Raw genomic sequence first — 21,633 nt, 5'->3', positions numbered from 1 at the left:
GTTTAGGAGGAGGATTTATCTTTAGAATCAAGTTCCTACTGGCTGGAAGATATGGTAAAATGCAGTTATATCGGCTGATCAGATTCAGCTTCAGAACTTTGACTTCTTGCTCTTAAGACTCTGAATCTGTGCTCTGTTCTAGAAGAAACTGATATAGTTCTGATTCCCTGCTATCCATGTGAAGAGTAAAACTAGTGAGAGTAATATATTCGGTCAATCAGACACTGTATTTCCGTACTTCTTAAATATCACCAGTTTGAGGAGTTCATCATATGAGCATTCAGTTATCCAATGTAATACTGCACAGTGTGACTTAAAAATGTGTTAAATCTGCAATCAGTTATTTCTCAGTTGTCAAAAAAATAATAATAATTCAGAATCTCACATGGCTGTTCCAACAAGCAGCATGCAAAGCAGAAAAAGCAAAAGGAACAGAGAAGAAATGCTGTTCCATTAGCCCTAGAGAAGAGAAGAAAAAAAGAGATAAGAGTAATAAAGGTAAAGCTAGGCACAGTAAAAAAAGAGAAAGGAACAGTCACATCAAACAAAATTCCAGTACCACCACGAGCAAAGCATCTGCATTACTGTCAGCTGCTAATGCTGTTCTTTGCTGCTGCTGCTACTGCTTCTCGTGCTACGTTACCACAATAACCCTGAATTCCCAGCTTGTTTCTGCAATGAACTTGTACCACCAGGCACTGTGCTTAACCTTTAGTAACTTTCCTCATCTAGTGTCAGGCAATTGTCATGACTGAAACACTTGCATTCTGAAACCTTAATCTTGTCATAAGGAATAACTGAAACGCCTGCATTGTGATGGTCATCAGTGTGGCAATCTTGGTGCCATTGATCCTTTGCTGCTGCTAAGATTGGATTAAGCCACAGCTGGGCATCAGTGACTCAAGACTGAATGAATGAATGCCTGATCTGTCATGACATGCAGGAGATAAGCAAGCAGGCAGTTGATGGAGATGCAGAGGCTGGCTCAGCTTCGTTTGTGCGCATCGAAGAAGACGGGGTTGAGATGAGACGAGCGTGTGAGCCATCGAGCATGGCGCCATGGGCGTGGAGATTGAGGATGGGACGGGTGGGAGCAGTGCAGTGCACACATTTACTGCTGCACCACCTGTCTGCTTGGCTTCCAGTCATTCACAGAACTGAACACGGCGAACAGAACTCCTCCTCATCGAGATGCAGATCAGGAAAACATCGAACATCAGTGCGGATGAGGAGAACATCAAACAAGATAGAAAATCAGGAAGAAAACGATGCTTAATTCAGTGCACCGCAGGTCAAGAAAACAAAATAATCAGATGCTTAATCCAGTGCAGTGCAGATAAAAAAAAAACCAAGAATGCGGTGCAGATCAAGAAAAAAATCAGGTAAAATTCAGATGCTTAATCTGCATTGGATGCTGATCAAGAAAAAATTCAGAAAAGAACCTAAAGAATGAAAAATGCGGCGCGACCTTCAGATCTTCAGTCTGACGCTCTCCCAACTGAGCTATCCCCGCTATCGTTCATAGAAGCTGTACAAGCAATAATCAATGGTGAAATGGGCAAGCGACAGGTGGCAGGCGGGGGATGTCAGAAGCAACTGCAGTTAGCTCGAGCTCCGAGATGGATGCACGCATGGACATGGAACATCGTGCTGCTCTGCTGGTAGTACCAGCTAGCGTAGCGCCATGGCCGGCGAGAGCACGGAGACCTGCGATTTAAACGGCCACTACTTCGCCGGCCGGCCGGCCAGAGCCTCTTGACCCCTTCGTCCTTTTGCACTGCATTGCATGCATCCTTGTCGTTTCTTTTGATTATGTTTATTTCCACCTCTGTTCTATAATAATTTTATTTTTTATTTTTTTTGTCAAACATTTGATCATTCGTCTTATTTAAAAATTATAAAAAATTTAAAAAATAGTCACGTATAAATTACCATTCACATTTTATACTCTACTCTAGTAACAATAAAAATATTAATCGCAAAAAAGTTTAAATAAGACGAAAAGTCAAAACATTGTATAAAAACCTGAAAAATGAAGTTATTATGAGACGGAGTTAGTATAAGCTAAAATTTATTCTTTTAATCTTAAATTTAGAATAGAATTTAAAGTATTTGATTGTAATTTAGTTTAAATTGTCGAGAATATATATAGAGCTCTCCAATCAAAGCGACAGAAAGGAGAGAGAGGCCATGCCGAGGCCTGTTGGTCTCTTTCTTGTCAGATGTCAGGTGTCACCTCCTCCGTAAATATCTACGGTGGGCGTGTAGTCTAAGAAATATGAAAATTTTAAGGTGTTACATCGGATATTTGACTGGATGTTGAAAGGGGTTATCGCATATGAATGAAAAACGAATTTTATGTTTCGCCTAGAAACCGCGAGACAAATCTTTTAAGCCTAATTAATTCGCCATTAGTGCATGTTGGTTATTGTAGCACTTATGGCTAATCACGAGCTAATTAGGCTTAAAAGATTTATCTCATGATTTCTTGCATAACTGGGACAATTAGTTTTTCGTTTCATTTATGTTTGATGCTTTATTTAGGTGTCCAAAGATTCGATGGGATGTTTTTGTTTGAAAATTTTTGAGAACTAACCAGGGTCTAAGATTATTTGTTTTTCTTATTGGCTAAATTCTAAATTCTACTTTTTAGAGTTACATAGTAGTTTTTCTTACTATAGTTTTATTCTAACTTTGTCTTAAAATGTATATGCTTTTAGGATTTAATTCTACTACTCCGTATTAAAATATAATCATTTATTGGTACTTGTTCCATCCATGGTTTTCCATTTGAATTATTTTATTTTATCTCTATCTAACCTTTTAACTATATATCAATTTCTATTTATCGACAAACAACATAGATTATTTTTATTTTTAATCTTAATCTTTACTAAATAATGTAGAAATGATTACACTCAGAACAAATGTACTACTTCGTCCCAAAAAAGAAAAATTTCTAGGTTTGGTGCATGGAGCGTTTGACCATCCGTTTTATTTAAAAATTTTATTAAAAAATTAAAAAATTAGTCACGTGCAAAGTACTATTTATATTTTATTATGTAATAACAAAAAAAATACTAATCGTAAAATAATTTTAAATACGACGATGAGTCCAAATTTTATCCAAAAACTTATAAATTCGTTTATTTTAGGACGGACGTTATAGTATGTTAGGTATCCGCTTTACATATATATTGTTGCTAATAAATCGGTTTTCTTTTTCGAACATAGAAAGCTAGCATACTTCCATCAAGAAGATATATATAGGTGTACGCAGTAATAGCTGTAAATATTTGCAAGCACGACCAACTTGTCGGAAACTGATGCATCCACGAGCAACTGCTACAGCCTCTGCCACTTGTCGTGCTGAACTTTTAACCTCATCGAGCTAGCTGGATCATCGACCCGTTCGAACTTTGAATATAAGCGTACGCAAACTAAACATAGTATCGATCGAGGAAAGAGGATTAGGCCCGCGTCGCTTCTCCCTGGGCGGCTCGGGCGACACAAACCCTAGCGCCGCCGCAGCCCCCACCCCGCCTTTCCTCCCCGCCTCACCGCCGCCCGAGCGGCCGCTGGCAAAGCCGGCTGACTGCCACGACGGCGGCGGCGGGGCTCTACCCTGGTCCATGCTGCTTCGGTTGGGGGGACCGGGGGGCAGCAAATGAGGGGGAGGCGAGCAACGGCGACGGCGGTGGAGGGCGCGAGGCGAAGGCAGTGCCTCGCGGCGTCGGCGGAGGGCGTGAGGCGACGGCGGAGGCAACGCGGCGCAACGGCCAGCGACCTCTCGACGGTGGCGGCGGCGGGCCAATCGGCCAACGGGCATGTCAGCGACAGCGGCCTGAGGGCAGGCTGCATGCAGTGGCGGCACCGGGGAAGGAAGAGGACGAGCCGGCGGCGGAGGCAGCGCGGCGCCAGGGCCAGAGAGCTCGCGGCGGCGGCGGGCCAGACGGCCGGCGGCCACGTTGGCGACGGCAGGCCTGAGGGCAGGCAGTGGCGGCGGCGAGGAAGGAGGAGGAGGAGGAGGAGCCGGCGGTCAGTGGCCACGCCGGTGGCGGAGGGCCTGAGGGCAGACAGTGGCGGCGGCAGAGAAGGAGGAGGAGCCGTTGAGGCAGCCGACGGACATGGAGTCTTGCGGCCTCCGTGACGCGACGCGTCGAAGCCAGAGCGCCAACGTCTCCAGCGTCCAAAGGGTTGTGCGAAGGGAGCTGGCGGCGGTGGGTCGTCTTCCTCGTTGCCGGGCAGCACCCTCGTCCTCTCTGGAGCTCCTCCCCTCTCTATGGGGAGTTTCTAGGTTGGTTTGAGGCGGCAGCTTGTCAGCAGGGGAAGCCCAGGCTGTTGAAGGAATGCCATCCAATCCCGGGTTCTCCTTCAGCCAGATCTGGCAAGGAGGCTGGTGGGTGGTGGAACGGAGAGATCCTGGGCCAGCTCTCAAGGTTGGTGGTTTGATGAAGCTGGCCGTCGGAGGGGCGTCGGTCGGGTACGACGGAAGCCTTGTGCCACCGATGTTCAGTTGGTGGTTTCGGATTGGGCGACGTACCACAGTGGTAGAGGGTTCCAAGCGAAAGTTTAGCCCAATTCTTTGGACCAACAGTGGCTTCGCTTTCGAGCGTAGTAACCCTCCTGAGGACACTGTTGAGGTATCCCTTCTTTCTCGGCAAAGAGCTTTGGGTGAAAACCTTGTCCAGTCTTTGGATGGATGATGGCGGCGTCTTTTGGCGTCGTGACCCTCGTGAGGGTGTCATTTTAGAGTCTTCGTGTCGTAGTGGTATCGTTAGCTTGGTGGCGATCGGTCTCGCTTAGCGATGGCTGGTTCGGTGCTTGGCTTTTCTCTCCGTGGTGTGCGTTTGAAAGGTTGGCAGTTGGTTCGGGGCGTGTGCTTTGGTACACATTCTTCCTCGACAGCCAGCTGTCGATGTAAAACTTTTCTGTTAACCTTTCTTCCTATCTTAAATATATTGGATGACCTCCTTCGGTCATTCCGGCAAAAATAGTATCGCTCGAGGCAGGCAGTACATATATACTGCTGTACTCAAGCCTGGAGATAGCAAGTTCAATAGTATAATTGGTGGCTATAAATTGTCTAGAGTAAAGTAAATGGTCGGTCCTTAAACTTGTGGCGCGGTACCACTTAGGTCCATAAACTTCGAAAATGCACGTTTAGGTCCATGAACTCGTTTTAACGTCTAAAATCATAGACCTGGATGATACATTAAAACGAGTTCATGGACCTGGATGGTACATTAAAACGAGTTCATGAAACTGGATGGTACATTAAATCAAGTTCATGGACCTAAACGTATATTTTCTAAGTTTATGAATCTAAGTGGTACCGCACCACAAGTTTAAGGACCGGCCATGTACTTTACTCAATTGTCTATAGCCAACTTAATAACCAATTCATACAATGGTCATTACTTAGTATCTAGTCTCATCTGTCATACACACATGTGTCTTGGAGTTTATGCTGTAGCTGGCTATAAATCTGTAGCCCGCTGCTCTAGGAGCAGGTACAGTAGCAGGCTATAAGCTAGCTATAAACATATATTCAAGAGATAAGAAAGGAGAGAAGAGAGAAAGAAGCTATAGATTTGTAGCCAGCTGTAGCACAGACTCCAAGACGCAATGTGTGTATGACAAGTGAGACCAGATACTAATAGGTAGCATATACTATGTAGATAACTATTGTATGAATTGACTATATATAAATTAGAGCCAGTTGATGGCTATACTATTGAACTTCTTCCATTAGCATCACATCAGTTCCCATTAGCCAAGAACCCAGCATATATGGTTGGTCAGTAGTATAGCCAACTTGCTCCCATTAACATGTTAGTGACATGAGTTCTTCGGACCTAAAGTCAGAGGATCCCATTGTGTAATATAAATGGTTGATGATTTCTGCAAAATTGACTCTATAATTTGCATGTTTGATATGTTGGAAGATACGTAATAGAAAAAATCCAAAAAATACCGTCAACAAATACCTTGTTCTAAAAAATACCATCGAACAACACAATTTTTTAAAAATATCATCATACGAACTTAAAAATACAACCACTTATACTATGTTAGACAAAGTTAATTTTATAAGAATGACCAAATTACCCTCTTTAATTCAGGATTGAATCCCCAACTCGCATCGTTACGCCGTCTCTATCTTTGTCACACCCTGTTTTGATCAAACATTTAAAAATTATTAAATGAATGATTTATATAATTTTTGTTGAATATGTAAATAAAATAACAAGTGAGGTAGAAAAGAAAATAGTTTTTTCCCTGATGGGATTAATTTTTATGTGTCTTCGTGCCTTAAAATACTCTCTAGAATTTTTAGAGCTCAAGACCTAATTTTAACAAAGTTAATTTTAGTGACTATCAAAAATAAATAACCAATGGCTTGGCATATGCGTGTTGACCCTACAGGTGGGGCCAGGTTGAACAATATTTCAGGATGCATATAAATTATACATCAAGGGGCAAAGTTGTGTTTACACATGGTCTAGTGGTGTCAATTTAACAGAGTACTTGCGGCGACGACATTTATTCAACGAGTTAGGTCATATAACGATATTTCATAGAAATTAAATTCATCGAAGATATTCTTTAGAATACGGTGTTTGTTGATGACTGGATTCTATGGGGGCTTATTGTTTGGGTTTTTGTAAAAAAAAAACAAATGACATATTTATAAATAATAAATAATTTATAGATAAAAATTTTATATATGTATTCTGAACGATTTAAAATCTAAGTCTGAAAATAAACGGGGTAAAATAAACCTAAAATCAACTTCTAATTTAAAAATAAAAAAATTTAAATTTTAGTTTACAGGCATGAAACATGAAAAAATAACGAGGATACAATACGGCAGTGTCAACATTTCCATCCACGTACCCCTCACACCGTACTTTTAGGTCTAGGTTTTATTATTTATCCTATTTAAAAATTATATAGTTATCAATTATTTTATTATGATAGAATTATTACTAAATATATAAATATGACTTGTAATTTATATACAAATGCTGAAATGAAAAATCTAAAAATCAACGGCGGGAACGGAAAAAAAATGGAAGAGAGTACAAGAACGAAGCAGTTGACGGCAAGGTGAACCAACCCGTGGAACACGCATGCGTGCATATGCTGGCGTAAATGCGGTTAATGAATGAGCTAGCTAGGACTAGCTAGGTAGCATTTCAGACGTGACGGCACAGAAGCTTGCCTCCATATATGCTAGTGCTCCCTCTCTCCCCTGTAATATGGATTTTTCTGTTAACAATGTTTAAACACTCGTCTTATTAAAAAATTAAAAAATTATTTATTTTATTTATTATTTTGTTTATTATTAAAAGTAGTTTAAGTATTACTTATAAATTTTTATATTTGCACTAAATTTTTGAATAAGATAAATGGTTAAAAATTACAAATGAATAGTGAAAATCACATGACGGAGGGAGTATTTACTTTCAACGTGTTTTCGCTCATGTTTATATTTATAACATAAAATTTTAAATTTTAAATTAAAAGTTGAAATGTTTGTACTAGAAAGATTTTATTTTTAGTTTTATGTATCCAAAGTCTGTCATCAGTTTTATTTGAAAAATTTATATAATAACTTAAAAGAATTAGTCACTTGTAAAGTATTATTCATGTATTATTCATGGTTTATCATCTACTAACAGCAAAAATATTAATCACAAGTTCTTAAGACGAAGAGTCAAAATTGTATCTAAAAATTAAAAATGAGCTTATTTTGGGACAGGGAGAGTAGAGTTTTTTTTAGGTTTTTTCATCAATGTGTATTTTTTCAGCATAGATCGCTAAGAAAACGTATATAAAAATTTTAATTATAAATTATTTTTAGTATGTAAATATGTCGTTTGGTTTTTTTATAAAAACCAAATAATCATCCCCTTATATACGTATACATAACCGTGTAGAACTAAACAAGGTATATTTTATATATACGTATATACACGCATGCAGGTAAATTAAATTGGTTGTTGCGAAGAAAGTTTAGCTCAACTGATTAGGTGACTCGATCAACCTCATGATACAGCCTGGTTTGTGCTAAGTTAAAAAAACTGCCTGTTGCCGTTTCCTTTTTGCACTTAACACATCAAAATAGACGGTAAAGAAAAATATCAATAGAAGTACTTCCTCCATAATAGAATATATAACTATTTTTAGCACAGTGCTAAGTTAATCAGTTTTAAACTTTGGAGAAAAAAATAAAGATCGATTACTGACATAAGAACGATATTACTATTTTTTTAATAAAAAACTATCATAATATCAACTTCTTTTATTTAAATTAACGTATTTTTATAAATATTATTAATCAAACTACCATATAAAACTATGTTTATTATTAATCACTCTCTCTTTCTCAGAAAAGAAAACCTTGGCGGTGCTGTGTTCAAAGACTTGGTCTGTATTCTTTCAGACAGATTATTGTCATCTTTTTTCTCGGGATAATTATTTGGCTTTTTTTATAAAAATATAAACGACATATTTGCAAAGGAAAAATAGTTCATGGACAAAACTTTTATATACATATTTTTAGCGATCTAAAAACCAAGACATGAAAATTAGATTAAAAAAATCCTAAAATCAACTCTAAATTTAAGGTTAAAAATTCAAATTTTGATTTATAAATATAAGCAAAAGAAAAAAGATGGAGAGTTTTGCATGCAGAACAAGTATAACCGTGTGTTTTTGGAAAAAAAAAGGTTTCTAAATACGAGTTCATACTCTCACATTTCTAAAATAATTTTTAACTCTATGGTAGTTAATTTCATGTTTACACAAATAACTATCCCAGAAAATATAGATAATATTTTATATTTCGTCTTTCATTCGGTAAAAAGGAAAGCAACTTTGAAGGCGTATGCAGGGCCAGAGCTGAAGAAGTGAGGAAGCACGCTGCCGTGTCAGCTTTGCTTTGGATCTCTGCTGGGCCCACATGGGCCCATCTCACGTTGGGCCGGATGAACGGCGATGCGGCCGACTTACTCTTCAGAAAGAGCGGCCCATCCACCAATTATGCTCTATGGGCCACCATCGTATGGGCCGGGCTCTACTTGGGCCGTCATGGGGCCCTCCTCTCGCTGGCTCGTGGGCCCCTTTCGTCTCCACGCGTCTCCCCGTCGGACATTTTCCTGCTTCTTCTTCTGATCTTCTCACCTGGGGAGGACCTGCGTTCTTCCCCATCGGATCAAAAGCATCCTCAAATTATTCTAATTCTTTTTTGGTTGTTGTTAACGACTCTGCTCAAACCATACCAGTCAAAGAGTTTATGAGTTTATCAACTACCAAACTCAATTGATTAATTCATAAGTTAGTTAATTCTGCATTAATGGCCTATTCAATTTGAATAAATTTTAACTCATAGTAATAAGAAAGTTGGAGAAATAAGAATGTACGACGATATAAATCTATAAGAATTTTTTTTAGAGGTTTGAGTAAAATTTTCCTATATTTTTCTTTCTGCAATTTGTACGAAAGGAAATTTTCCTTTGGTTTTACTATACTTTACAACCCGAATGGATGAATGGATTATAAAGAAATCCAATCTTTTAAGACTTCACTACTCTCTTTTTTTCTAGGCCTTAGTTTTCCATCATGGTTGGTACAAGTGACAGGTTAGGTCGCAGTCTGGTCGGGAGGAGAAACCACATGAACAAAATTAAATCTGAAATTTACAAGGAAATGGACAGTGTTTTTTTTATTTATAATGGAGTGATGAATCAATCGCGGATAAGATAAATCAAACGAGCTCCTCTCTGCCATGGCAGCAGCAGCAGCATGAAGCAATGGAAGAACAATCTCTCAAATTCCTAAATCCCTAAAACCACGCGTGCGTGCGGCGTGCGTTCCCACATCCAGCTGATCGAAATCCTCAAACGCACGCACTGATCAAGATCGACAGTGATGAGGTCGTCGTCGTCGTCGAACCGGAGCGAGACAGATCACACGGCGGAGACGGCGTAGACGGCCGCGACGACGAGTCCGGCGAGGAGGCCAGCGGGCGAGACGCGGAGCGGCACGACACCGGATCCCACGGGCGTCACCGGCGTCGCCTTGGAGCCTGTCCCGGCCGGGGTCGGCGTCTGTCCCGCCGGAGGAGCGGCGCCACCTACACGAGACGGGCGAGAGGGCGTTCGTCAGCTCAGCTCGCCGCCGGAGAACCGGTCGGGAAACGAGAAAAATAAACGGCGCGCCGGCGAGGCTACTTACTCTTGCAGTTGCTGACCGGCGGCGTCTGGACCTTGCACGCGTCGGGGAGGCCGAGCGCGCGGGTGCGGTTGATGCTGAGTCCGAGCGCCGCCGGGTCGGCGTTGAGCGCGACGCAGAGGCACTCCGGCTGCGCCTTCACCACGTCGCCCAGCTTCGAGCAGCACGACGCCGACGGCGTCGTCTCGTTCCCCGTCAGGTAGTTGAGGCACGGCGACATGCTCAGCAGCGTCTGCGTGCACGCGCTCGACGACGGCGGCGTCGTCTGCGCCGACGCGCCACCGGCGAGCACCGCCACCGCCACCGCCACGCCGATCCACGCCAACCTCGCAGCCATTCCTGACACCGATGAACAAACGAACAAACAAACAAACTCTCGTGTACTGCTAGATGCCCCTGTGCTGTCTGAAACTTTGAACAATAAAAATATGTGCTTTTGTGCTCGATCTGCGTCACTTTTTATAGGTGATAATCTGAGGAAGATGGCGGGACAGCAATGCAGGTTGGGTCAGGTTGGTGAGCTGAATCTTCCTACTCTCGCCAATCAATCAAAATGATATTTTTTTCCCCCTCTCCTCCTCTTGCAGGAGTTGTTGCCATCTGTTCAGAGTTCAGACAAACTGTTTCAGAATTCAGACAAGCAAAACTCAGCAAATGCAGGTACGTCTTTGAAGTTTAGGAGGGTTCAGATTAGGCAGCCCATGCTGGTCACAGCCGTGTTGGAAGAGATTAGCAACGGAATGCGTGTCACCATTTGGACGGTTATTTGTAGTACGTGGCTGTACTGCAGCAGCAGTAATCACTGGCCTGGAAAAACCGCTTACTTTTCAGCTTGAAACCACATGGTCAAATTGTGAAATTACTGTTGCTTCTGGAACCTCACTTCCGTGAAGAGCAAGTGCTTTGAATTTCAGTTTACAGTTCTTTTTTTTGGATATTCAGTAAAATCGAAACCTTTTTATTTCTTTTGAAAGCTTTCAAATATGACACCACTTTTAGTTAGAGGTTAGTTGTAAAGCAGTCAAGTACTATCCCATCTTTACACATGCTAGCAGCCAATTATCTTACAGAAAGTATGGTTAAATAAAGCAGGCTTATCAAGTTATGGCTACAAAGTTGAGTGTCCAGATACTCTGTAATTTTACCTTTTCTATTGATCATACATTTGACTTTTTTTTTCTTCTATCAAACACGCGCAGAATGCACAGGTTGGGGTGCGTGTACGAGCTTTGTGACTTACGTGTATATGTGTACGTCTTTAGTTTATCATCTATTTGATCGATGGAATTGAAATTTTCATATTCGATCGACCCATGTAATTTAGCTTTATTTAGTCGTAAAGCACCGGCCATTCTGGAAGCTGCACGCAAAACAGATGCACTGTGCAAACTCGTTCTGCATCATTCATTCCTTTGTTGCAGTGGCATCACATCTTTCATGTTTTGTGTTGGTCGGACACATCATACATGTCTGCTTTTTTGTTCTTCGTCAGAAGAAAAGTTGATGATAAGCAGACAAGCAAGAGCAGTAGCTGCAAAGTGTTCTGCATATAGGATTCTCTTCATATTATTTTGTTCTTCAAAGTATGAACTATGTGACCAACACTATTGCTGCTTTGAGGCTCTGGTTGGACTAGCTATGGCTGATAAACTGCATAGCGCATAAATATAAACCAAAAAAAAAGATAAGTAACTTTTACATCTGTATCAGTATTAGGTGGTGTTTGGGACAAGGAACTTATTTTTAGTCCCTTGTCTCATCGAATGTTTGGACGCTTATTATAAATTGTAAACGTAGACTATTAATAAAACTCATCCATAATCTTGGACTAATTCACGAGACGAATCTATTGGGCCTAATTAATCCATGGTTAGCCTATGTGATACTACAATAAACATGCTCATTAATTAGACTTAAAAAATTCGTCTCACGGATTACCACTCATTTATGAAATTAGTTTTTCTATTAGTCTATGTTTAATACTTCAAATTAGTGTCCAAACATCCGATGTGACATGGAACTAAAAAGTTTAGCCCCATCTAAACAACCCCTTATTCGCTCTTTCAAACTTAAAGCTGAAAAGTAGGCTATGATAAAAATCCCTAAAATCAAATCTAAAATTAAGTTTAACAAATTTCATCTATGGTTGATAAGTGAATAAGAAACTATGCCAGTGCCGTTCTTTTTAGATTGTTGCTATTGGATTCTCTCAGGGTTGATAAGTGAATAAGAAACTTTTCAAGGGTGTGAATTTTGAAAAAAAAACAATATAGAAGTTTTTTTTACTGAAAATTGACACAAATTCATTTGGTAATAGTTAACACAGAATTAATCATTCATGTGCTAGTTAAAAAGCTTCTCCAGTAACCTCTGTAAACTCCTGGCTGATCAGCCTTAACCCCAGTTCCAAACCGAAATTAGTTCAGTTTTCTGTGTTATCTGGGTAGCTGGGCATGAAAATATCAGAGCCGTGTCCAGTGACTCCAGTGGGTGTACTTGCTCAGCTATGCTAGTAGTAGCTCATGCTGAAAAGCAACATGGGAATCTGACTGTGCTTTTGCTGTTATGTTGGTTGCAACCACTAATTTGACTCGACCGGAAGATGATGGGGTTGTTTGGTTTCTAATCTAATCTAATCTAATCTAATCTTACGGTTCAGAGTAATTGTTCTTCAGCAAACACTTTCTTAATATTCAAGTAATCGTTCTACTTGTTTGTACCATGATCCTCTTTTCATAGCCATTACATTTTTCATGGGACATGCTTGCTTTTTTTTAATCACATTCTACACATTTTCTTTCATTTACCATCTACTCTGTAGGTAAAGTTGGTTTAAGGTTTCTTTTGGAATGTAGTAATTTTGAATAACTTTTCAGAAACTGAATTGGATTATATAAATTTGTGTGTGCTACAAAGAAGACCTTAGAGATTGGGAGAATGTTATTCCATTATTAAAAAAAGTTAAAGTTGACCATATATCAAATATCAAACACACATTTCCCCATTTTTGCTTCTACTTTATTTTCGCAAACAAGGTTGTTGTGGACATTATTCACACGTATTTTCTAACCTTTATAATAGAAGTTGTGCTTTCTGTTAAAAATACAAGTTCAAAACAAAATTAGAAAAACTCTATTAAAGGCACAGGTAGTGTAGTACTCCTGTATTTCATATTACAGGATGTTTTTACCTTTCCTAAAGTCGAATTCTTTTAGTTTGACGAAATAGTGTACTAAGGCACCAAACAGTGTACTGTAACATCAAATTCGTTTCACTGAATAGAACATTAGTATATTTGATTTATGTTAAAACAATTACAATGTTTTTTGTACAAATTTGATTAAACTTAAAAAAAGTTTGACTTTGAAAAAAACATCTTATAATATAGCATGGAATTCCAATACAACCAATAATCCAGCTCATGAATTTCCACAAAATGAATGGAATTTCAGTACAACAAATAACCCAAGCCACTGGTAAACAATGCTACTAATCCGTACACAAACTCTCTCCTACAGTAATTAATCAAGCAACAACAACAACAGAGACACTGAAACTGTCAAACACGCCACAAAAAAAAATATCATATCAACACATCTAATTGCTGGGTCAATGAACCCAAACAATGATCTGATTCAGAAGTTCAGAGACTTCAGAACAGCACAGCAGGTAGCAGCAGCAGAAACGCAGGCAGACGGGCGGCGGCCATCCATGCCGAGCTGGGTACCACCTGCGGCCTCGTCTGCGTCTGGCTCGTCGCCGGCGGCGTGGCCGCCGGCACCGCCGGCGACGTCGTCGGCGACCCGGCCTCAGGTGTCGCCGGCGGACTTGGCGCTGTAATAATAAGAAAAAAAAAGATGAATTTATGGTTCTCATCAGCAGTAAAATTCTGACAATTAGGACAGTTTGGTATGTACTAATGCACATGAATTTGGAGCAAATTTAAGTCTAAATTTTCATACGCAGTGGTGGCAGAGCCGGAGAAACTGCAACGGGTACTCCTGCGCCTGGAATCTGAGCTGAAGTATCTGAAAAAGAGAACAAATTAAGCGTGCATATTAGCACTCAAATATAGTCATCAGCCACATGAGTCATGGCAATAATAAACAAAAATAACTATCTATTTTAAGCTGGACCCTTTGTCAGGACTCCGAGTGTATATATGTTTATATTTCTTCTCAATTATAAAAGGACACATATGCACATGCCATATAGCTACGTTTAAATAGATAGAGCACAACGATAAATCCTTGAACCCTACTAAATTCACATCATAAGTGCACCTGATTATACACATTTTTGCAACGGATTTAAACCTTGGCCCATCAAATCAAACACTAAAGAGAGAGTGATACATATTCAGGTGCATGAATAGAAATAAAATCTATGTGATCATCGTACAGTCATAAAAAACTCATATCTTTTCGTTTCTGCTTATATTTTCAAAATCAAAATTTAAATTCTTAACCTTAAATTTAAAGTTGATTTTAAGAATTTTTTTGACCTTCGCTTTTAGATAATATGTATATGAATTTTTATCTACAGACTATATTTCGCTCGTAAATATGACAAACAATCCCGCAAAAGTCTTTTTTGAGACGGAAACGGGTATTAAATTATACCTTTGCATTGGAGGGGGACGGACATGGAGTTGCAGGCCCTGGGGAGGGTGACGGCGAGGGTGCGGTTGATGGGGATGCCGAGCGGCACGTTGCCGGTGAGCACGAGGCAGGCGCAGCCGGCGCTCGTGTCGATCAGCGCTGCCAGCGACCGGCAGCAGTCCGCCGTCGGCGTGCTCCCCGCCGTCCCGTTGCCGCCGCCGCTGCTCCCGGTCACGAAGTTGAAGCACGGCGTGAAGCTCGTGATCAGCGACGCCGTGCACGACGCCGCCACCGCCTGCCCCGCCGCCGGCGCCAGCAACGCCGCCACCACCACCATCGCCGCCGCCACGGCGACCGCCTTGACCTCCATGGATGTGCCGCTTAGCTTAATTAGCCTGCTGTCACGTCTCACAGAGCTTGCAGCTGGGTTGCATGGCAGTGTACTGTGTTCATATATATAGGGAGATTAAGGGTGACGTGTCGAGATTGTTAGATCAGAAGTTGGTCATGGCAGCGTAACCACCATAACTAACTACTCATTTTTGTTTCTTTCTTTCTGTTTTTTCTTCTTCTTCTGATATCGATTTTGTGTCAAAGTGTTTTAAGATCTAGTTAGTGTTGAGGTCATCTGGTAGGAAGGGTTCGTCACCAAATGCTCTTTTGCTCTGTCCGGGAATTATGCTCATCGATCTGTCATTTTCTCTCTCCCTGAAATTAAACTGGATTAGCTTCCGTAGTATGACATGATACGAATAACATGTCATAAACTGAGCATGATCCATATGACGATGCTCAATCGAGGAATTTCCGTACTACCATTTTTATTCCTTCAAAATTCTCACCCGTTTGTCTATTCTTGGTATGTAATTTTTTTTATGTAAATATAAAAAAATGAACAATTTTATAGTTGAGTAGGTAACAAGAGGTAACGAAATTTTAGTCTAAAATCTGATACCTCTTGATATCTTAGGTACCAGAAGGTACAAATTTTATACTAAAATTTTGGAGGAACGTGAAATTGCTCATAAAAATATAAACTATATTTAAAGTAATTTTAATAACACATCAAACTACAATAAAATAAATAATAATTTTCTAAGTTTTTCAATAAGGTGAATAATTAAACAATGCATAAAAATCAACGGTGTATCCAAAATTGGAGGGAGTAACTGCCATGTTTGGAATTACAAAAATACTGCACAACTTGACCTCGTTAGAATAGGATAACACACTGCATAAAAATCAACGGTGTATCCAAAATTGGAGCGAGTAACTGCCATGTTTGGAATTACAAAATCACTGCACAATCTGATCTCGTTAGAATAGGATAACTTTCAAATTTTCAATGACATCAACGTTGTACCTATATGTAGTATATCCTATACCTCCTATATCAGATATGGTTTGGGATATGCAGAAAATGACCGAACCAAAAAGGCCGAGGCCAAGGAATTCGATTAACAATTTAGTTTGAAAGACTAAATTTTGTTCGATTAATTTGGTTTCTTTTCTCAGTTAACCAAAAAGATCAAATTATTATCCAAATGAAACCATTAATCTAATGTTCAGTAGATTTACACTCCAATTTTCACATCCCACCTCCTTAGGCATGGACACCAATAGAATATTCACTCGGGTGTGCTCATAATTTTTTATATTTTATCATTGAAAATTTCAATCATTACATATATGAAAATGTTGTTGATTTTTTATTATGACCGAGACTGAATTGCTCGATCTTTATTTTTCCTTAAGACCAAGCAATGATGAGTTTTTTATGATGACCGAATTTAGTTAAAAACCAAGGACCGAGACCCAATTAGCTGTAATGACCAAATACCCACCTCTAGATGTGATACCATATATACCATCCTAGTATCTAAGATACTATATTAACAACATACTGACATCGACACGGAATATACAATCTTCCTCTTACGATAAACTATATAGAAATTTAAAGATATAATTTGTATTACTCTTATAATATACACCGTTGGATATCGATCTAACGGTAAGGAAAGCTCAAAGAGGTCGGAGAAAGAAATCCCGACCCCATCTAGAGACTAGTAATGAAAATAAAATATAGCTTTTTAGGGGGGCCTTAGTGCAAATTTTCCTATGTTACATCTTCTCTCACCTCTATCTGGGCCGCGAGTGTTTGATCGGACGGTCCCTATTGATTCCTACCCGTGGCTCCTTTTTCTGGGGCCCACCGGTCAGTGACCAGGAGGAGGTGGTCGCCGTCCCTGACGAGCCGCGCGTCGTCGACGTCGGCGCCGCCGCTCGTCACCACCCTCCTCGGCGCGAACCCGAACCTGGCCGCGCCGAGCTCGAGGAGTCCCTTCAGCGTCTCCGGCATGAACACCAGCTTGCTGCTGCCGCCCTTCTCCGGGCAAGAGATGGCCACCCTGACCAGCTGCGAGCCCGCGCTCGAGCTCGAGCTCTCGCCGCCGCCCCTGTGGCCGCCGCCGTCGTGATGGACCGCGTGGGAGGAGGAGATGACGCCGAAGAGGGAGTTGCGGAAGCTGGCCATCCGCTGCGGCGTGCTTCGCGCGGAGGCGGTGGAGGAGTAGGAGGACGTGCGCCCTCGCCGCGACGACGACGGCGAGGAGCCCGGCACGATCGCCGCCGTGCCCCCCGCGGCACTGCGGTCCGTCGGCGGGCGCTGCGCAGCCGGCCTCGTCTTATGAGCGTCTTGGTGCGACGCGAACACGCGCTGCATGTCGCCGCTGCCGCTCTGGTCGGCGACGGCCCGAGGGGTGAGGCCGTTGACGTCCTCCGCGTCGGCGTCGGCGCCGTGCTCGAGCAGGAGCTTGGCCATCGGGACGTTCCCGTCGAGGACGGCGCGGTGCAGCGCTGTGGCGCCGTCGCCGCTGAACGCCCCGGACACGTCCCCGCCGTGCCGGACGATCTCCCCCAGCAGCGCGGCGTCGTTCTGCTCGACGGCGACGCGCGCGTACGGCGCCGCGTCGCCGCCGGACAGGTCGCCGCCGGCGTCCACCAGCAGCTGCACCACGGCCTGGTGCCTCCTGCACAGCGCCTCCCACAGCGGCACCCTCCCTTCTGGGTCTGCACCATCACTTGCAAGATTTGGTCACTTGATCAAATTTCATCTGAATCTTCAATTGAATTATGAAATTTTCTTCTGAATTCTAAAAATCACACCTCTAGAATTGGAATCAGCCCCATTCTCCAACAGCAGCCTGACGCATTTCTCATTCCCATTGGAAGCTGCTATGTGCTGTCAAATCAGTAGCAACATACTCTGTAAATCTCTGACTTCACACATGAAAACATATAAAAACTAAAGAACAAATGTTGCATGAACAATGATCTAGCAAATATTATATCATTAGGTGTACCAGAGCTGTGCGTCCATAGTGATCAGATTCATTTGGGTCCAAGCCACGCTTCAGAAGCTGATGCAGCAAGAAGCTATCTCCTTTGGAAGCTGCAAAGCAGAGTGTGATGGGGAATTCCATTTGGCCCCTGGCCAACATGTCCTCAATCTCCTTGGTTACTGCAGCAATGGCACTGATGTCTTTCTTCTCTCTGAGATACTGAACATCACAAGGAAGAAGAAGATTGATGCTAGATCAGAAATGTCAGGAGCGTTTTCGCCGCGAAAAAAATAATTTTTTTACCTGAATAAGGTTGTTCATGACTATTGTTCCATCTGCAATGTTGGACTGGATGATCCTGAGGAAGGCTGTCCGTTCCAGGCGCAGGAGCTGGCACAGTGATCTTGTTCTTGCTGTGAAGAGCTGCGGCCTGTAGCACAGGACCCCGATCTCGCCGACGACTTCTCCTGACCTGGCCATCCCTGCCAGCTGCAGATCAGATGATTCAGACCACATAAACAAACAAAAAAAAGAAAATGTGAACTAGCAATTTGATGCATTGTTCATGATCCGATCACTTGGTGGAACTTTCTGTGAATTATGGAAGGGAGTGACAGTTAATAGACTTGCCTGCTCTATACTATTCTGAAGCTCTATCAAGTCCTGCAGATAGATCACCCACATGCATTAGCAACAACAATTTTGCCATTTCTTTTGGCACACAAGTAGAGCTTTCTTTTTGGTTACATAACAACCATCTAGAATGGAAATGGACAATGATAAAGAAGTTACAGAAAGTGATTTTACCATACTACCGGTGACTATAATGTAGAAATCTGCAGGTGCTTCATTCTGAAGTATGATATCCTCTCTTGGCGCAAAGTATTCAGCAGTCATCTCAGAAACCTTCAGTCAAATTACACAAACACAATATGTCAAAAATTCCATGAAACCTACAGAAACCGTGTGTTCTGAAGAAAAGCACAATCACACTGACATATTAATTATTATTACCAGTTGAAAGATGAGATCATTGGAGACACCCTGGAAGAGGTAGACATTCTGGACAAGGCCAAAGAAGAGGTGATGCGAGATGCTTGACCTGATGGCCTTGGGCAACGCCTCGAACGTCTCCTGCTGCTGGAGCCCTTCTGAATTTGTCCTGAACTTGAGGCTGAGATGGGACACCATCTGCTCCTGCAGCCTCTTGGGTAGCTGGTGCCGCTGCGCGAAGCTCGTCGCCGCTTGGATCATGTCCCTCTTTCAGACGATCAGAAAAATTCAGACCAAAACACCAATCTTGATCATGGTGAACACTGAACGGCAGCAAGAAGAAAGAAGTTACTGACGAATTTCCTGGTGCGGCTGGTGCCATGGACGACGAGATTGGTCATGTTGCCGATAATGTAGGCGGTGAGGCCGAGGTTGAAGAGCATGTAGACGGTGGTGAAGATCATCTCGCCGGAGTTCTCGGCGTGCATGTCGCCGTAGCCGACGGTGGAGAGCGTGGTGATGGACCAGTACATGGCAGCGACGTACCTCCTCCAGATGCTCTCGCTGTGGAAGTCCGGCATGTAGCCGCTGATCCACGTGTCCGTCGGGTCCGGGTACCGGTCGGCGAGGAGGTAGTAGAAGCACGCCGCGCAGTGCACCGCGAAGAACGTCACCTGCACCGGCGACGACGACGACGGTCACAAGGTTTTCTGATGGAAGAAGAAAGTTCTGACGAACATGGCACTTACAGACACGAGCTTCACGCATCGGACCCAGAAGTAGCTGAACTTTCTGTCCTTCTCAAGGCTGCTCATCAATGGAGACAAGAAATTCTCAGCTTCTCAAGGTTGATGACGAGGGATGGGACGTGAGAGAGGTATATAGTGCAGTGACGAACTGACGACGACGTACGTACTGAGTAAAGAGGGCGCCGACGCGGCGGAGGCGCCAGAGGCGGAGCATGCCGAGGAAGCCGCAGGAGTGGAGCGCGGGAGGGAGGAGGTGGCGGGAGAGCTCGGTGGGGATGGTGGAGACGACGTCGAGGACGAACCAGGTGGTGATGTAGCGCCAGGCGATGCTGCGGGGGTCGTCCTGGAGGAGGAACGTCTTGGGGTCGGTGTAGGCGACGAAGAAGGTGAGGGCGATGTCGACGGCGAAGAGGGCGTTCACGGCGTTGTCGGCGGCGGCGAGCGCGCCGGTGGGGTTGGGGACGAAGCCGAACTCGAAGGGGGTCACCCACGCGGAGTAGAGCACGAGGAGGATGAGGGAGTTCTCCCACAGCCTGTAGCGCCGGTCGTAGGGGGACACGATGAACCGCCGGAGCCGGACGTGGCGCTCGCTCCGCGCCCCCAGCGACGGCAGGATGGCGCTCGAGAAGCTGAACCGCGGGCTCGCCTGCGTCGACGACAGCTGCCGGGTCAGCTCCGCCCCGCCCCCGCCGCCGCCGCCCCATTTTCCGCTCTTGGGCGTCTGCATCTATTTCCTCTCGTGTCTCCGTCGCCGCCGCCGGCGACAGTCGCATGCACGCGCCCGCCCGCCCGCCCGGCCGCGCACGCGCCCTTCTATGATCTCTCGCCGTCGCCGGCCGCCAACAAGGCCTACTCGCGCGCACGCGTCTCGGATCGAGCCTCTGATATGCTTCCCCTATCTGAGGTTGCATGCGGCCATGCTTTTTTTAGGCGGCGACGACGACGATGACGGTGGCGGGGAAGCCATGCGCGGGAGTGGCGGGAGTTTTTTTTTTTTTTTGGGTTACCGGTAATTAATAAATAGCCGCGAGGATAATTCATGGGCCTTGGGCCTAGGCTACATTAATTCATTAGATTGGGCTGGGCTTATTACTAATTAGGTCCATTACTCCACCCCTCTTTCCCCTCAGATCCTCAGGCCGCGTTCGGCGACATAGACTACCAACATATATTCTTTTTCTTTTTCATACTCATGATTCCTAAACTACTAAACAATATACTTTTAATAAAAAAGTTATATATAAAAGTTAGTTTAAAATTTTAGATTAATCTATTTTTAATAATTAACAATTAATTAATTATATACTAATATGTTACTACGTTTTAACACCGGTTAGCAAACCAACTGCCAAATGTAGCCTTAGTAGTACAATTTTGTGCTTGTAATAATTATTTTTGCATTTTTTACTTGTAAAGTGTCAACCAATCTACTATGAAAAATATTGAAAGCAAATCAAAACTACCATGGTACAATAAGCATATATGGTATGTCTTGTAAAATCTTAAATCCAAATTTGATGTGCACATAAACAAAACAAGGAACAGATATGGCAGTGATAACTAATGACTTTTTTGAAACATAGACATTTGATAGAGTTTAAGGGGAATAAACCTCGATACATTGCCAAACAAATTAGTTGAAAGCGTCGATCCATTTGTTTTCAAAGAACGGATAACCACATAACTACAGTAAGGTCACAAACA

The 21,633-nt window shown here is 42.8% G+C and overlaps 3 protein-coding genes across 3 annotated transcripts; all 3 read right to left on the bottom strand.

Annotated features, from left to right (window-relative positions):
- Positions 1–9,552: 9,552 nt before the first annotated feature.
- On the bottom strand, positions 9,553–10,959 carry LOC102720812 (non-specific lipid transfer protein GPI-anchored 5-like). The gene is made up of 2 exons (XM_006657431.3): positions 10,246–10,959; positions 9,553–10,144 (listed from the first exon to the last, which is right to left on the bottom strand). Exons 1-2 carry the CDS (start codon positions 10,577–10,579, stop codon positions 9,978–9,980), a joined length of 501 nt encoding a protein of 166 aa, XP_006657494.1. The 5' UTR covers positions 10,580–10,959; the 3' UTR covers positions 9,553–9,977.
- Positions 10,960–13,609: 2,650 nt separating this feature from the next.
- Positions 13,610–15,253, bottom strand: LOC102720536 (non-specific lipid transfer protein GPI-anchored 20-like). Its single transcript, XM_040526273.1, has 3 exons — positions 14,865–15,253; positions 14,205–14,270; positions 13,610–14,076 (listed from the first exon to the last, which is right to left on the bottom strand). The coding sequence occupies exons 1-3, from the start codon at positions 15,211–15,213 to the stop codon at positions 13,895–13,897; spliced, it is 597 nt and encodes a 198-aa protein (XP_040382207.1). The 5' UTR covers positions 15,214–15,253; the 3' UTR covers positions 13,610–13,894.
- Positions 15,254–16,674: 1,421 nt separating this feature from the next.
- Positions 16,675–20,695, bottom strand: LOC102702866 (potassium channel AKT3). Its single transcript, XM_006658263.2, has 10 exons — positions 20,097–20,695; positions 19,930–19,987; positions 19,537–19,854; positions 19,202–19,447; positions 18,995–19,093; positions 18,818–18,850; positions 18,491–18,676; positions 18,209–18,406; positions 18,012–18,087; positions 16,675–17,915 (listed from the first exon to the last, which is right to left on the bottom strand). The coding sequence occupies exons 1-10, from the start codon at positions 20,654–20,656 to the stop codon at positions 17,020–17,022; spliced, it is 2,670 nt and encodes an 889-aa protein (XP_006658326.2). The 5' UTR covers positions 20,657–20,695; the 3' UTR covers positions 16,675–17,019.
- Between the last annotated feature and the right edge of the window lie 938 nt (positions 20,696–21,633).

This window comes from Oryza brachyantha, chromosome 7, assembly GCF_000231095.2.
Source record: "Oryza brachyantha chromosome 7, ObraRS2, whole genome shotgun sequence".
In the NCBI taxonomy this organism is placed as follows: Eukaryota; Viridiplantae; Streptophyta; class Magnoliopsida; order Poales; family Poaceae; genus Oryza; species Oryza brachyantha.
This window is presented reverse-complemented; position numbering and strand designations above follow the sequence as displayed.

Coding starts and splice junctions, on each gene's coding strand:
- LOC102720812 (XM_006657431.3), bottom strand. CDS start 10,579: ATGGCTGCGAGGTTGGCGTGGATCGGCGTGGCGGTGGCGGTGGCGGTG. Junction 10,145..10,245: donor GCCGGTCAGCAACTGCAAGA/GTAAGTAGCCTC, acceptor CGTCTCGTGTAG/GTGGCGCCGCTCCTCCGGCG.
- LOC102720536 (XM_040526273.1), bottom strand. CDS start 15,213: ATGGAGGTCAAGGCGGTCGCCGTGGCGGCGGCGATGGTGGTGGTGGCG. Junction 14,271..14,864: donor CGTCCCCCTCCAATGCAAAG/GTATAATTTAAT, acceptor TCTCTTTTTCAG/ATACTTCAGCTCAGATTCCA. Junction 14,077..14,204: donor TCCGGCTCTGCCACCACTGC/GTATGAAAATTT, acceptor TTATTATTACAG/CGCCAAGTCCGCCGGCGACA.
- LOC102702866 (XM_006658263.2), bottom strand. CDS start 20,656: ATGCAGACGCCCAAGAGCGGAAAATGGGGCGGCGGCGGCGGGGGCGGG. Junction 19,988..20,096: donor GTCGGCGCCCTCTTTACTCA/GTACGTACGTCG, acceptor ATTGATGAGCAG/CCTTGAGAAGGACAGAAAGT. Junction 19,855..19,929: donor GATGCGTGAAGCTCGTGTCT/GTAAGTGCCATG, acceptor TCGCCGGTGCAG/GTGACGTTCTTCGCGGTGCA.